This window comes from Trachemys scripta, chromosome 3 (assembly GCF_013100865.1).
Source record: "Trachemys scripta elegans isolate TJP31775 chromosome 3, CAS_Tse_1.0, whole genome shotgun sequence".
NCBI classification, from domain to species: Eukaryota; Metazoa; Chordata; order Testudines; family Emydidae; genus Trachemys; species Trachemys scripta.
Window position 1 is genome coordinate 72,522,017 of NC_048300.1, and position 16,421 is coordinate 72,538,437.

General features: G+C 39.3%; 1 protein-coding gene across 10 annotated transcripts in view; it reads right to left on the reverse strand.

The window, feature by feature from the left end:
* RYR2 (ryanodine receptor 2) overlaps positions 1–16,421 on the reverse strand; it is a 690,844-nt gene that overhangs the window by 143,459 nt on the left and 530,964 nt on the right. For all 10 annotated transcript variants that reach the window (XM_034765046.1, XM_034765042.1, XM_034765040.1 and 7 more), the window contains 7 exons: positions 15,496–15,556; positions 13,595–13,833; positions 9,872–9,953; positions 7,591–7,721; positions 5,739–6,059; positions 3,086–3,326; positions 2,568–2,655 (listed from right to left, as the gene is read on the reverse strand). In XM_034765046.1, coding sequence (XP_034620937.1) covers positions 2,568–2,655; positions 3,086–3,326; positions 5,739–6,059; positions 7,591–7,721; positions 9,872–9,953; positions 13,595–13,833; positions 15,496–15,556 — 1,163 coding nt within the window. The remainder of the gene's footprint in view (positions 1–2,567; positions 2,656–3,085; positions 3,327–5,738; positions 6,060–7,590; positions 7,722–9,871; positions 9,954–13,594; positions 13,834–15,495; positions 15,557–16,421) is intronic.

The window sequence follows — 16,421 nt, forward strand, 5'->3', positions numbered from 1 at the left end:
AATTCTGTCTATCTTAGGTTTTTCTACAGTGAGCATCATTAGAGTACCTCTATCTAAAATCCTGATCCAGCAAAGCACTTAAATATGTGTGTAAGTTTAAGCATGTGAGCAATCCCTTTTAACAGGCATGTTTAAAGTTATTAACATACTTATATGTTTCGCTGACTCAGCGCCTAATTGTTGAACAGGTATTTAGGCTGTGCCTGGTGGGCTTCACAGATAATGTTAGTTAAAATACCTCTAAGTACAGAAATAGTAAAATACTATCACTAAGGCCTGGTCCACACTAACCCCCCACTTCGAACTAAGCTACGCAAATTCAGCTACATTAATAACGTAGCTGAATTCGAAGTACCTTAGTACAAACTTACCGCAGGTCCAGACGCGGCAGGCAGGCTCCCCCGTCGATGCCGCGTACTCCTGTCGCCGAGCTGGAGTACCGGCGTCGATGGCGAGCACTTCTGGGATCGATCCGGGATCGATTTATCGCGTCTAGACAAGACGCAATAAATCGATCCCAGAAGATCGATTGCTTACCGCTGGACCCAGAGGTAAGTGTAGACTTACCCTCAGACTTGCAGGACTGTGGTTATAGAGGGAAATGCAACTATGTAAAGATGACACTTCTTCACTCGCCTATTCCCTGTGAGTGTTTAGTCTCATCTTATTTTATTGGCAGTTTTCTTTTAGTAATTTTACTGCTTTTTACTCTTGCACACATCGTGAGCTGCATTCTATTCTAAAGCACGTATCATCAGTGAAGTTCATAGCTTAATTCTTAATGCACAATCTTTGTTGCTGGTGCTGGTGTACAAGCCAGAAAAAACCCAGGTTGAGATCCCAGGACATGTTTTACAGGAATGGCATTAAGAGGAAATCCCCTAACTTGCAATTTAGTGAATCTCAGCTAGAAGTCACCAAGGGTATGTCTATACTGCAGTTAGACACCCATGGCTGGCCTGTGGCAGCTGGCTCGGGCTCACATGGCTTGGACTTCAGGGCTGTTTAATTGCAGTGTAGACGTTCCAGCTCAAGCTGCAGTCTGAGCTCTGGAACCCTCCCACCTTACAGGGTCCTAGAGCCCAAGCTCCAGCCCGAGCCCAGACACCTATATGGCAATTAAACAGCCCCGCCACCTGAGCCTTGCAAGCCCAACTCAGCTGGCACAGGCCAGCCGCGGGTGTCTAGCTGCAGTGCAGACATGCCCCAAGAGGCAAACATGGAATGCCAGGACTTCTTTTAAAGTTACTTTTCAGAGCATAACCCTGATTTAAAACATGTTGAGCTATTAGTCTGTCTGCTCTGTGCACAGAACTCCCACTGGCTTCAGTGAGACACCTTCTCATGCAGAGCAGTTACTGAAATGGCAAAATAAGTGAAATGCTTTCCTTTGAATTCTGATACAGAAACAGAAATCTGCAATGCAGCGTTAAGTCAGTGGAAGTAAAGTTACACATTCTCTTCAAAGAACTTCTAGATTTCAAGTCTGCCAGTCTCACTGAAGACTCTTCTATTACATACGTTGTATCACAACCATGCCTATAGATTGAAGGAGGCCGGATATCCAGCTATGGTGGATAGATTTTACAATTTCATGGTGAGTTGCATCAATTTATACTAATTGATTAGCTACATATTCAGACAAAGAAAGGAGTGCAGGGGAAAATAAAAATATAAGGCTGGTGGCAAGAACTCAGTAATGACCATCTGTACAGGAGCCTTATGAAAGAAATACGAGTTCTCGTGAAGAAATACATATAGTCATAGAATTACAAGACATCACTGTATTTCTTCAACTTCACAGAACTTCAGGAGTGGCAGGAAATTAACAGCCATACACACCTCCTTGTCCACAGACCCCTCTCCATCATTATGTATGTTTTCTCATGCAACCATTCAAAGATCATTACTGGTAGCAAACCAGAGACCCAAATTAGGACTGCTTGTAGGCCTCGCAGCTCTCAAGTGGAAGAGACTGGCTACAAGCGATAACATGTTTAGCATCTTACAAGAAAAAGAGGATGGCAAACTCCTCATGATGAAGCACTTTTATCTGATTAATGGGGAGAAAATAATGCCAGCCTGAACAGAGAAAGTATGATCCATCCTCATAGCCAGAAAAAAAGTGTCAATGGTGATTTATAAGCAAGGAGGATAAACTGTGTTTGAGTCCATCTTGGAACATTGCAAAAGGAAACCTCAAGTAAGGCAATCAGAATTGGCTTCCCCACACATTGTAGGATTGTGACAAATTATCCCATGATGGTCCCCCCACAACCAGTTTTGCTTGAACGACACACCCACCTGTATGATCCAATATAATTGATTTACTGTTTGACTGATGCATCAGTAGAGCTATACTGCATTGCATTATATATCTATCCTTTTTGTGTCATACGGTTAAAGCAATCAGAATACTGTTAAAGAAAAAAAGGAAATTTACCTGGGCGGGGGGCAATGCACCACTTGCACCTCCTTCTCAAGGGATGGGCATTGCTTTTAGTTAAATAACTGACCCATCTTCCAAGAAAACCACAGTAAAATAAAAATTGTAAGAATTTACTTACATGGGATTTTGACCAGTAAATGAATACCTCAGCCACCATGCGGAACAGTTCCTCTGCTTCCGGGTTGGGTTCTTTCAGCCATTTTGCCCTAAAATTAGGTAACAAGAAGGAGAAAATCTTGGCAATGATCCTTTCTGGTTTGGATAATGCAATTTTAACATTTTGCTTTTAAATCAATTTTTAACAGGATATCACCAGGAAAAAAGCAGAACTACATGCATGTGTTTTAATTTATGTTAGAGTGGCCTTTTGATGCCCTACTTCAACATCTGAATACAGTTTCCCTATAATACCAGGTAAAATGCAACAGGAAATTATTTTTTGTGATTTTTCTCCAAATCCCTTCCCTAAAAATGCAGTAAGTCTGCAATAAGGTACTGTTAATGTCACTTTAAAATTGATTGTGTGAAGAAAAGTTATTCATATTCAGTGTAGAACATAATCAAGACACAAAATGAAGTATCAAGAAATGTAACTAGGTTTTGAAAGGATTCACTAAGTTGTTTTTTTCCACATACCTGTTATAGTCCACAAATCTAATCAACAAAGGGTAGAAGGCATAGAGGTCCCGTGCCAAAATGGTGAACTCATCTAGGATAAGCAGTTCAGCCTCAGACATGTCACCTCTGCCTTCTGCTCTTAGATGGTCTTCATCTGATACAACCATTGCTGCTTTTTTCTTCAATTTATCCATCAGTGGCAGGAAGTGGGTCTTTAAGAGCTGGGGCTTCACTTTGCTTATGATAGGCTGGGAAAACACTATTTAAGGCAAATCAATACTATAATAAACACCTGACCACAAAGTGTAATCCAAAACCTTTACCTTCCCCCCCACCCCTCCTTATTTTATTTTAAAGAACTAGGGTGAAATCCTGGCCCCATTTAAAGTCAATGGGAGCTCTGCACTGACTTCAGTGGGGCCAAGATTTCATCCCAAATTCATTTTGTTAGTGTGAAAACAGAGATTCAAATTAGCTAGTACCATGCTAAACACTTAACACCATGAAACTTGTCTTATATCTACTCCAGCATTTTGCCTTACGAAAATTAAAAAGTTTCATAAGGAAAGTAAATGTTGTGCAGTGACATATGTGGGGGATAAATCGTTCCTGAGCTCCTAGCTCTTCCTTCGCACAGTATCGTTTGGCTTGGTTGAAAGGAGGAAGTACTGGAAATCTCATTTGGGAGCTTGCGCTAGTAATTGCCAGACCCATTTTGCATTTGCACAAGCCTGGATAAGTTATGTATTTGAACTTTTGGGATCTCACCTGGACTAAATGAACCTCTGAAAATGTTGAGAGGCACCCATCACTCAGCCACTTAAAGGAGAGTGACCAGATGTCCCAATTTTATAGGGACAGTCCCAATTTTGGGGGGCTTTTTCTTATATAGGCACCTATTACCCCCCACTCCCTGTCCTGATTTTTCACACTTGCTATCTGGTCACCCTAACTTAAAGTATCCTGGGGAGGGTTTTCTGCAAATCCACTCATCCAAAGGATAATCCTTAAGGAAGTATTTAGCCAGTGTTTGTTTAGATAACAAACACCTACAAGTCATTTAGTAGATTGTAAGTAATTTGCGGCAGGGAACATGTTTGTCTATGTTGTTTTACAGTGACTATCAAAATGGGGGTCCAGACCTGTATGTTACCAAAAACGTAAGCATCAAAAACAGAAAGAAGACAATAAGCATTGAAAAATCACGTGAAATTGAATGAGCGGACAGAAGTGACTTTTCCAGGGAGATGATAAAGTTTTACAGGGTGACAAATCAAAAAATCAACTGTGTTTTCAGCCTTTCACTGTTGTGATTTTCAATAAGACCCAATGTAGTATCATCTTTCTTAAAAAAAAAAAGCAAGCCTAAAAGTGAGCTATGAACTGCCACCCATCTCAAAGGAGCGTATGCTGAAGTGGAAATTCTGATAATATTTTTATGATTCCTCTGAGGGCCTGAGTTTCCCTGTGCTTTGCATTCCTATGCATGGAGTGTAAAAAGCTGCCCATGGGGCAAAGCAGAAGATATGAGGTGTTGAGTCATGTAACTGTTTAGGGTGGTATGAATGGGTCATTAAAGTATTGGCTGAAACCGACCCATATTAATGGAGGATCCAGAACAACAATGGGAACCCCAATGGCCAGGACATTCACACCTAGCAACCAACAGCCAAGAAGAAGGAGATTCCCCCCAATATCTCTTCATGGAGAAGCAGAGCGAAGGCTACAGCTGGAGAACAAAGCAGAAAGGAGTCAGATGGCCTTTGGAGAGACACAGAAACACACACACCTGGGACTAGGAACCGAGACAGAGAGAGAGCCTAGATAGCTTTGATGGTAGCATGGCTCATGGGAGCCCTGGCCTAGCGTTGGCCGTGCTGAACTCTTAACCTTTACTTCTCTACTCTAACCTAAGGACTTTCAGATTCTGTACATCAGGTGACAAATAAATTGTTGCCTTGTTTGGAAAAGGCTGCCTGGAGTCGCTGCAAACAATCACTAAGAGCACTGCACCCTGAAGGGACACAGCACAAGCCTTCTGCAGGAATCTGGCTTTGGCTGGACTCGCTGCAAGGAACCAAAGAGACAGACAGGGTTTGTTGGTGCCTGAAGGCTTAGTTCTGGATTCTTGGAGGCCACGGGCCTGCCTCTGTGGAACTGTGTTCATCCTTGGGCCCCAAGCACACTAAAGGGGTCACACTCCCAAGGAACTAGTTAGAAACTGGGGCATTGAACAGACCCGGTGCAATGGAGACAGGGTGTTAATCATAAAGCCTAATGACAACATTTCAAAAACCAGATTTTGTAATAGTACGCAACTGCCTTCTGTACGTATAGATAAATGGGTGGCACAAATATAATTCTTTCAGTTCTGTAAATGGCATATTACAATGCAGGGATGGCCATGCTTTTGAAGGAGGGAAATTTATTATGAAGTTCAATATGATATATACCAATTATTTTAAAATATATCATCTCTCTTTCAAAGAACTGCTGTCTTATTGTCTCATTTAATTAGACTTTATAGTATTCAAAGAGGCTGTAAAATATGGGCTTGATTCTCTTCCAACTTCAAGTGGGGTAAATATAGAGTAAATCCATTGAAGTCAATGTGAACTGATGTAAGTGAGAAAAGAATCAGATCCAAATTATTCATATCTTCAAATCTTACCTGCTAATCTCTTCATCCAGGCTCCCTCATCAATACCTAGGTTGTTATAGATGATTTTCAGTATGTTACCCAACAGAGTGTTCATGTGCTCTGAGGTCAAGGCTGTGCAGCACATTTCAGCCTTGTCAGGATTGTTTTCTGGCCCATGTTCCCACCAGTGTGACATGTAGCTACACAGCATAGGCAGTATCACTTCCATTATATGTGGCATTTGTGTGTAACGAATACCAGACTCTGCCAATTCCACTATTTCTTCCATTAACTTCTCCAGGGAAGGAATTTTTGGACAAACCTCTTCTACACTGATTGGCAAATCAAGAGCTAGAAAATAAAAAATAAAATGTATCACAAAGAGAAAACACATATAAAATATTTATATCCAAATGTTTTTTCCATTCTACTTTTACTTTCTCTTTCACAAGATGTCTCTCTGGCTGGTAAAGCTTTAGCCACAAAGAAAGAGTGCTTTTATGGAACTGAGTAGAGAGTTATACATCAGCTTCAATGGAAGTGTCAACTTGTGTAGTAAGATTAGTGCCAGTACTGAAGTTGGAGCCAAATTGTTTGTATCTGCCTTTACTCTGGGCTGTTTTTCAAAATCAGGCTACGTCTCATTTTAACACTGAATACATCATACATATTTGTTCATAGAGCTGCATTAATGCTTGCTTTATTAAAGTTTGGAAAGCATTTTGAAATCCTCAATAAAAGTAAATTCAAACTATTATTTATTATTATTATTATTATTAATAATAAAAGGATATTTCTTTCCACAAGACATAGTATAGGCTACTGTGGATGTACTACAATTACAGAACATATTCCTTATTAATGTAGACACTGACATTTGCCAGATAGACTACTGTAGCTCTATAGAAGAATGAATCAGTTACTCTTCTTTTAAAATTGAGTGGGTGAAGTTATACATAAGATGCCATTAAGTAACTGTTGTATACTATAGCATAGTGTTTTTCATTTCTGCCATATTTGTGGTATGCATTAAATTAGAATGAGAAATAACAAATTAAAATTATATTCTCCTACTATGAAAGGTAGCTGTCCAGTTTTTAATTTCACCCATGGTAGTTTAAAATAATACAAGTTAATCAGTAGAACCTCTAAAATATTTCCAATAGGGAACAGCATAAGGCACAGTGTTAATTCCCCAACTATGTTTTTATTAAATAGCCCTCTGAGGGGGCATCTACATGAACAAATGTTTACTTATTTGTATTTGCCTTTGCTATGGTATTTCCTACACTTAAAATACCACAGCAAACAATTTATGTCATGCTATCCTAAGTATTTACTTGTTAAGGGCATACAATGTATCAAAATATTTAGCCCCCCAATTAAAGATAAAGATAAGTCCCAGAAAGAGTTGAGGCTGAAAATGAGAGATAAGGAAATAAAACTGTTCATTAAGATATGCTGTTTTATTTCATGATAGTAGGCAGTATTAAAATATCTACCTGTGTTTGACATATAAAATAAACCTTATATAAAACCACTTATTTATATACAATACAAATAGCTTCTGAAATTACAAATTTATTCCATTTTGCAATGTATCAACATGATCAGAATGAGGTGGAACTAGTTTAGCAAGTTAATTCCAAAATAATAAGAATATCTCCATATGCAACATTGGGCAGCTCAAAAAGGAATGAAAAACATTGAGTTTTTGCAAGATTTTACCTACCATTCTAGCAAATGAATACAAACAGATCAGTAAATGAAAGGGAGGATTGTCGTAATAGAAAATGTATGTAAATATGCAGTGAATAAGACAACCACAATTGTGTGTGAAATCCAGATGTTAAAATGCCTGCCTGTGAGGTTCTGAATGTACCTGCTCTGTCTCTTGCAGACTTGGTGTTGTAGATAGAGTAGGTATTATGTTTGTTCAGATGAGTTTCCAAAAAGGCCACAGGAAAGGCACCAGCAAAAGCAGCCAAACATTCTCCTAAGGCTGAGCGCTGCCTGTGAATTCACAAATGCTCATTGTTATATATACACAGACATTTTTTTCTGATTGAATATACTCAGAGCTAGTTCAGTACCATCCTTACTATTATTACAAACTATAATCTTCACAAAGAGAGAATCTGCTACATGATTATAACTACTAACATAGTAACAGAAAAATACATTTAACAGATATCTGAGGATATCAACTTTCTGCCATTACACAAATAAAATGTTATATATAAAATGTCAAAGCTGGGCCTACTTATATTTGCCGAGAGCTATCAAGGAGCATACAAGGAAAACACAGCACTTGTATAATAACAATAATGATAGTAATCCTATAGCTACCGAATAAACTGATGGATCAAGAGGCCAAATGTTACCATCTTTATATCTAAATGATAACTGGAGGGCATTTCTCCTTTTTATGAGATAAGTAATAACCATCTCCTGGGCTTGCCCAAAAGCCAAAGTCTGATATAGACAGGATATTGTTATCACTGAATTATTCAGATATACTCTCAAGTTTTTATTATGCTAAAACTTTTGCTGTTTTCCCATTCCTGTAAATTACAATCACCCAGTCTGATTCCTTCTGATGTAAAAGAAAATGTGTCAGTCTATGCTATCTGAGCCTGCCTTAATCCCGCTGCGCTGCTGACCAGGAGCTGCCTGAGGTAAGCATTGCCTAGCTGGAGTCCCCCCTGCCCTAATTCAGAACCCCCCCATGCACCCTTACTCCCTCCCAGAGCCCGCACCCAATCCCCTACCCCAGCCCTGAGCCCCCTCCTGCATCCAAACTCCCTCCTGGAGCCTGTACCCTACACTGCCTCCCACACCCCAACCCCCTGTCCCAGCACTGAGCCCCATCCTAGATCCCAAACCTCTCATCCCCGGCCCCACTCCAAAGCACCTCCCCCCCAGCCGGGGGATATAGTGAGTGGGGACAGGGCCTTGGAGAAGGGATGGGGCATGGGTGGGGTCTGAAAGAAGGGTGGGACAGGGGCGAGGCGCAGGTGTTCGGTTTTGTGTGATTAGAAAGTTGGCAACCCTAACCATATACAAGGTTTGAGAATTAATGGAAAGGGGTAGAGAACTGACACCCTGGCAAGGAAGTGGTTGTTACACTCCTCAGTGCTATTCTGGGTCTGCTACTGCTTTGCTGTGACCTTGAGCAAGTCACTTGATCTCCCCTATTTGTCAGTTTCCCCCTCTGCAGACTGTAGATAATTAAACCTACTGGGGTGTTGCAGAGTGTTGTAAGGTTTAATTAGTGTTTTGATGAAAGTGTGATATAAGTACAAAGGGTTATGAATAAAGTTTTCTCTCTGTCTTGCTTTATGGCCTGTTTGACTGATTCTGCAGAATCAATGATTATTTTCAACAGTGATTTTTTGAGAATGAGTCCATCCAGATTGGATTCAAGATTCAGTCTTGAATTTTATAGCTCAGATCCACCTCTACTTGAAGTACAAATTGAAAAAGTACATTTTTGATGCATTACGATTTTTTCATTTGATTTGTTAATAGAATCATGAATGACAAAATTCAGTAATTCTGAATGGATTTCTTACTCATTAGAATGAAATTGCAAAATGAATATATAACATTTTATTTACAAAATGTGAAAACACCAAGTTTTTAATATCAGTCATGAACAAAAATAAATGAGGGATAACCATAAAACACAGTACAGTTAATCAATCTACAAGCAACAATTATAAAACTAATTGTAATGAAAATTTGCAATTTCCCCTTCTGGAACTCATAAATTGTCTAAGTTCCCCATGAAATTAATACTGCTTGTATTATACAAAAAAGTCAGATCCTGCAGCCCCAATGCAAGCAAGAAATATCATATTTTAGACTAAGAACCTTTTCAGTTCTAATTGAAGATTATCTTTTTACACAGTTCTATGCAAATGTTTAATTTTTTTTATAATAAATCCAGTATAGTTATTATCACAACTCCCTTTTCTATTAAGGGGTACTTGATTTTTTCCCTCCTCTCCCCTCCAACTTCTCCCCACACTCTTTTTTGTGCTTTATTAAAACTTCCACCTTGGAAAACAACATTCTAATAAAGAATGCACATGATGTCTCCGTATACAACTAAGTGTATATATGAAGATAACAATTATGTACATGATTTTTCATCTTACCGCTCCACATAGATACTCTTGCTGGTTCCTAGAGAGTACAAGCTGGCCAATATTCTGTAACAAGAGACCTGAACATCTTCCACTAAGGGAAAGGGACAGAGAAGTAAGAGAAAAAGGTTTTACTGCATTCCACTTTAGTACACATAGTGGGCTTAAAATATAGAGACAATCTAATTATATTTGACTTGACAACCTGCATACTAATGAGTACAAGCTACCAAACATCATCTTTAGAAATCACTGTGTAAATACAAAAAGTAGTCCGATGGCCAGATGCTGACGTAGCTTTGTATGAAAAATTTCCACTTAATTCAATAGAAAGCATATACTAAGAACAATATCATATTTAATGTACCATTAGCGTGCTCTATTTTTCTGTGAAAAATGGCAAACCATCTTTGTTAGGATAACGCATAGTTATAGAAGCTGAGATTTGATTTATTAAATAATGTATGCAATACGGTATACTGAAGCTTTTCCAATTGCTAGAAGTGCTTTAAAGGCAGGGAATTCCCACAGCAAGTATCTAAAGTGTTAAATGAGTAAAAGGAAATTATAATCAGGGAACTAACCAATTTAAGAATGCATTATGCTTTGTAAAATATACAACAGTGGAAAAATACTCTTGCTGAACAGCTTTTTAATTTTGTAAATTATATTTAATGATATTACCTCATATTTAGACAAAGCTACAGGTAAATAGCATCTAAATGATGTATTCATTAGTCAGGCAGGGGAACCAAAACAGAATGATCACCTGATCCCCACAACAATTTTTCTCTTCATTTGCTTGTTTTAGGAATAACAATCATCACATTATGAATTCTAGTGTAAAGAACAACATTGTTTTTCCATGTGCAGCTGTAAAAAACTGAATTGATCAAATTGGGGAGAAAAAAATTGATAATATGCCTCCCTGCCTCCCAAAAGTGATTGCATTAGAACTTTTTCTCAGTTTTCTATATTTTTTTTTTCAATTCCCCTATGCTATTTTTTCAGCTAATAACATTGAGAAATTGGGGTTATGTTTTTTGAAATTTCCCATGAATGAGAAATTCCCCCCAAAATTGCTTTGGAAACACTAACATATGGTATTTCTGAAACAAAATATACTCCAGGGACTGGCAAGAGCAGTGAAATGGACAAAGAAGCTAAATTTCAGTCAGCAGCTGCTGAGGGCCCCAGAGTCTGTGGCTCTGGCGCAGCCCTGCCCTGCAGAGAGCCCTGGGGCCAGGGACCACAGGGCTTCCAAACTCCTGGCTCCAAAGACTGCCTGACTCTCAAGGAAGCTGGCTCAGCAGGCTTTGGGTTGCTCTAGACGTTGGAAGAACATCCCAGGACCTCCTAGCTCTGCAGCAGGGAACCTAGAAGCCTGAGAGGTCCAGCTAGAGTCCAAGTTCTCAGGGCTTCCATGCTCTCTATGGCAGAGCCAGTTTTGCCAGGCTCTCAGTTCCATGGCAGGGAGATTGGAAGCCCTGAGAGCCTCCAGCTCTGGGCTTTCAGGCTCCCAACTCTATGGCAGGGGGCCTGGAAACACTGGCATGGTGCTGCTGCCCCATAGCCAAAGACCCTGGAAACTAGGGCTCCCCAGCTGCCCGCCAGGCAAAACTATGACTGTGATTCGACTACAGTTCACTCAACCCGATTCACATTCACGTTACATTTCAGGCTCAATGAACCAGCATTTTCTGACAAAACTCTGTTTCACTGGACATTTTCCAACCAGCTCTAGTTACAACTGCCGCTAAAGGGCCTGGGTTTTTTTTTAGCTTAAGCTGTAGAGATTCATGCTTTTAGCTCTGGGGTCCCCAGTTCAAGATGGTGTACATCACTCAGATGGGAGCTCATCCAGGCTTTGAGCAGATGTGGGCCTCCGACACTCAGGAGGAGCATATTCTGTCCAGAGGAAGTACGTAACCCAGTAGTCTCTGTGCTACATGTCCCCCACTGTGTCCAGTCTACAGACAATCTGAGATTGTTACCATCCCAGCTACAGAGATTGGCTTTTTAGCTCAAGCTACTTTCAGCTCTGCAGTTTCTTCTGTTCAATACCCAGTGTCAGCCAAGGTGATGGTCATTACACTAGTATAAATAACGTGATTGAGAAAATTTGTCTCATTCACCCAAACGTTTTTCATTCTGGTAGGGGGAGGGGACCATAAATTCAGTAGTGATGGTTTTTCAATCCTTCACACTGCAGGAGGCAGAGGCAGATATTTTTGATTGGCTGGCCTGACACTCTAGTTAACTCCTCCCACTGAACAGCCATTCCAGAGAGTCTCTTCTAAAGCCAATAATGGTCATATCTGAATAAAACACTTTTTCAAAATTTATTAACAACAACAGATAAAACTGCCCAGCGCTAAGAAGTAACTGTCCAACTGAGGGGAAAAAATACACAACTGGGATGACACTGCAGCGAAAAGGCTATTATTCCTAAAACACAATGTGAAGAGAAGTGGCGCTCTTGTGTATTACATAAAATAGGTAAGCACAGTTCAAATTAACCAACAATTCAAACTATTAGTGGGTTTATAATAACTGAATAACAATCATATAGAATAGGTGATTAAAATCATGTAAGTAATAAACTATCAGAGGCTAATGATGAAATTCTATTTGGATCAGAAAACAAAAAGGAGTAGAAGGTGTATACCTGATCTTCTATAGATGGCATATAGTCCCACAGCTTTTTAGTTTTGGATTATGTTTTTAGACACTGAAATTAAATGTCTTCAACCATAATTGATAAAGAAATAAAAATTATAATAAGCATCACCCTGTCAAATTATAAATATCAACAACCATTTTCCACATAGCTATTTTATATTTTCTCAGACATAGGAAATGCAGATGACTGAGTTTCAGTCTCTTTTTCTAGATCCTCCCTGGGTGGACTCCTCTTTCAACAATTCTCCATTTCTGAGCTGGCCAGCTTCGAGGAAGAATTGCTGCCCACAATAGAGGGGGAGCTGGCTATTAGAATTCCTTTGGGGCTTCTAAAAGGTACAAGATTGAAACTCTGCTTTTTGGACTATAGGAGGCACTGCGAGAGAACAGCTTTAGTCCCACCGAAATTAGGTGATTTACAAAATTTAGGCTCTGCATCAACTGTGCTCCTGCACTCCACAGAAATGGAGTTCAGAAGTACCTCCCCACATCAGCCCCTTGCAGATTTCTTCAGCAGTGCCTCCTGCTCTGCCTCATGCACCCATTTGAACACCCCATCAACTGAAACAAAGTCATGTATGTTGCTAAAGTCAGGTGACCTAACCTTGCTTGAAAAGTTTGAATGAATGAGGTTGCATTACAACAGCTTTCATGAGAGAACTTCAAAGTTCTATAAAAAAAATTAAGTTTGTGACACGCCTGTGTGATAAATATTATTATTACCATTTTACAGATGGATAAATTTATGCAGAGTGAGATTACGTGATTTATGCAAGATCACATAGCAAGTCTATGGCAAAGCCAGAAATATAATCCAGATTTCTAATCCTATCTTCTAACCACAAAACCACACTCCCTCCCATATTTTTACACAACGGTATAAAACCTGCAGACCTTATTCTAAGCTTAAGGCAAATTCTCATTTAAATCAGTGAAAATTCTGGCAGAGTTTTGTCAGGGTTTGTCCCCATATATTAGAACCCAAACTGTAATAACCCTCAGTACAAAACAATAAAGATTATTAGCTGCATGGCATTTCTAAATAATACATACATATTAGATCTTCTCCAAATTGATGCTGTCCAATGTGTTCAAATAATGAAGAGAGCACTGGCAGGAGAGCCACTGTGGTGTAGTTAATGATTTGTGTCACCCCCTTTGGTTGATTTCTTGTGTGTGTAAACTGGCCTTGCTTAAGATTTTCCATTGTCATCTCCAGATCTTCTGCAGCATTATCCAAAAATGCTCTCAATGCCATTTTAACAGACTCCAGACCAGTCTTCATCACAGTCCTGTGCATTCCATATAAAATAATTAAAGATCATATTCTGTTAGAGAAAACATGAAACAGTCTACTCTTGGATGATATAAAAAAGATACACAAGATCTTGGGAAAACCTTCCGATTGGGTAAAATCCTCTTTCCCTAAAGAAAAAACCTTCCAATTGAAAAGTAGTGTCAGAGTGTCACTCTGCAGACAGGAAGGGATTTCAATTAATTTTACATTGACAAGGCTTCGTAAGGAAAGGCTTAAATGCTTCATAAATACAAGGAATGAAGAAGTCCGCTAAATCATCAAAACAAGAAGCTTATGCTTGTTTAAACTGCAACCCAAAATGCCTACCCAACCATCATAGCCAGATTTTGCTTCAGCAATTTTAAAAATCAGAGTGGGTTTTCTGAAAGCCACAGTTAAAATCTCTAGTAGAAACAGAGCAACATGAACATGTTGGTTATAGAACTACAATCACTTGTATCCAATACTGTAATTCAGCGTCACTGCCTTCAAACAGAAACACAAAGCTAGCTGAGTTGACTGTAGAGGTCCTCTATTCATAGCAAAGTAAAATTTCACAGAGTTTTCATTTTAATGTGTGAGAGAAATCAGTCCAGGTGAAAAATGCTTGACAGCCCAGGAGACTAAAGTAACCTATTTTATTCACATAATATGTACTGCATAGGTGGCAGCAATGCAAACTTCCATATATAGCAATACAATCAATCCTCAATCCTGACCTAAAAGGACCTTTCCATGGGTATGTCTTCACTGCAGAGTTAACTTGGGGGACTGGCACCTGGGTTAACCTAGCCAAGGTATGGGCAGCCATACTGCAAAGCCATACTCAAGTCACTATATCCTCACTGCTACTGCACTCGCCCATGTGTCACCAGGACATCTGGGGGGCAGATTCCATGGTTCTTAGCACTTCTGTAAGTGAGCTTTTCTGTGATTCTTCTACCTAGTGAATTGTGGGAGAACTTGTCTGTGCTTCTGGACATGTCAGGGGAACTGTGGGAAGGGCATCCGATGACTATCAGCACTTGTGTGGTTTAGTCTGCATTTTCCTTGCAAAATGGACACTTTACTGGCCTGAACGAATGCACCAGCCACACTTTAGCTTATAGACCCACCCGAGTCAGCTAGCCTGGGCTGAAAACACCACTAAACTCAGGTCAGAGTTTTTTGTGTGGGAACAGGTGACAGATTAGAAGCAAATCTCAAATAATAGCCGGAGTTAGCTCAGCAGTGAAAACATACTCAAAATGTGAAAGCACACCTCACTCGATGCCCATTCAATTCTTGGCTTCTCTGATCATGAGGTTGTAAGCAAAATAGTGAATTATTTCCAATAGCTATGACAGTTTTTGAGACACTTATCCACTCGAGACAAAACCCATAAATAGCCAGCAGTTTTTGGTCACTACTGAACTGGCCTGGAGTTGAAACAGTGAGCTAGAGATAAAAAGCTCTATATTGTATTACCAAACCCTCAGGTTATCAAGAATAATAATGAAGCAATATTTGGTATAGGAACTTTTTCAGCAGGACAACCCTTTTTTATTTTAGAAATGCTGTGGCCATGTATAGATAATCAGCCCCCAAATCCTACTATACATGTGCTATTCAGTTTTAAGTGATTTTTTTATACTTTAGAAAATGTATTCAGCATTACCTTGCATCCAAAGTCTGGCCAAGTATATGAAGACAGTTGACTATTGATGTTGCATCATTTCCTAAACAGGAAGCAAAATGATTCACCAGTTAAAATGAGTTTGCATTAAAGCAATCCTATTTTTGTTAACATTTGTCATTTTCAAAGAAGCAATGACACAGCAGAGGCACAATTCAGCTTCTGCATGATTTTAACAGTCAAGTTAAAAACATGCAGTTTGTTGCATTAACTTTGTTTACACAGACAATAAAGCATCTCTCATCAAATAGCTGAGGCATTCAAAGCATCTCTCCCTCAAACATCTGATGTGAAATTAATTAGAGCTGCAGTGTACTATTTGTATTTCATTTAAGTTGTTGAAATTTTCACTTTAATTGATTCCAGTTTATCTGAGCATTTATTTTCTCTCTCTCAGATAACAAAGGTTATCTGATACTCTCAGTCTGGTGCTGCCTCACTGATACAAGAGACAAGCATTCATATAAGATGACAAAGATGTTAGACCCTGAACAGCTGAAGTGATCTACTACAGGATCTTTGAAATCAGATATATTTTCCTGAAAAGCAACATGAATGCTTCTCACAATTCTTGCAGTTCTCCACCTAACACTTTATAATAAGCTTTCTTATGATGAAGTATAAAGCAAAATTCAGACATTGGCATAAATGGATGTCATCCAATGAAATAAGGAGTCTCATTAGTTAACACCCAGGGCAGAATTTGGCCATACATACATGATCCATATATATTATTTCACTGTTTTACAGTTAATTCCCCTACCTGCTTACAAAGGTGGAATTCTCTCTCGCTTTCCTTTCTACACTTCTAAAATAAGTTGGTCTTCAGTAACCAACAGTCGCGTAGTACACCTCTATCCCGATATAACACTTTCCTCGGGAGCCAAAAAATCTTACCGCGTTATAGG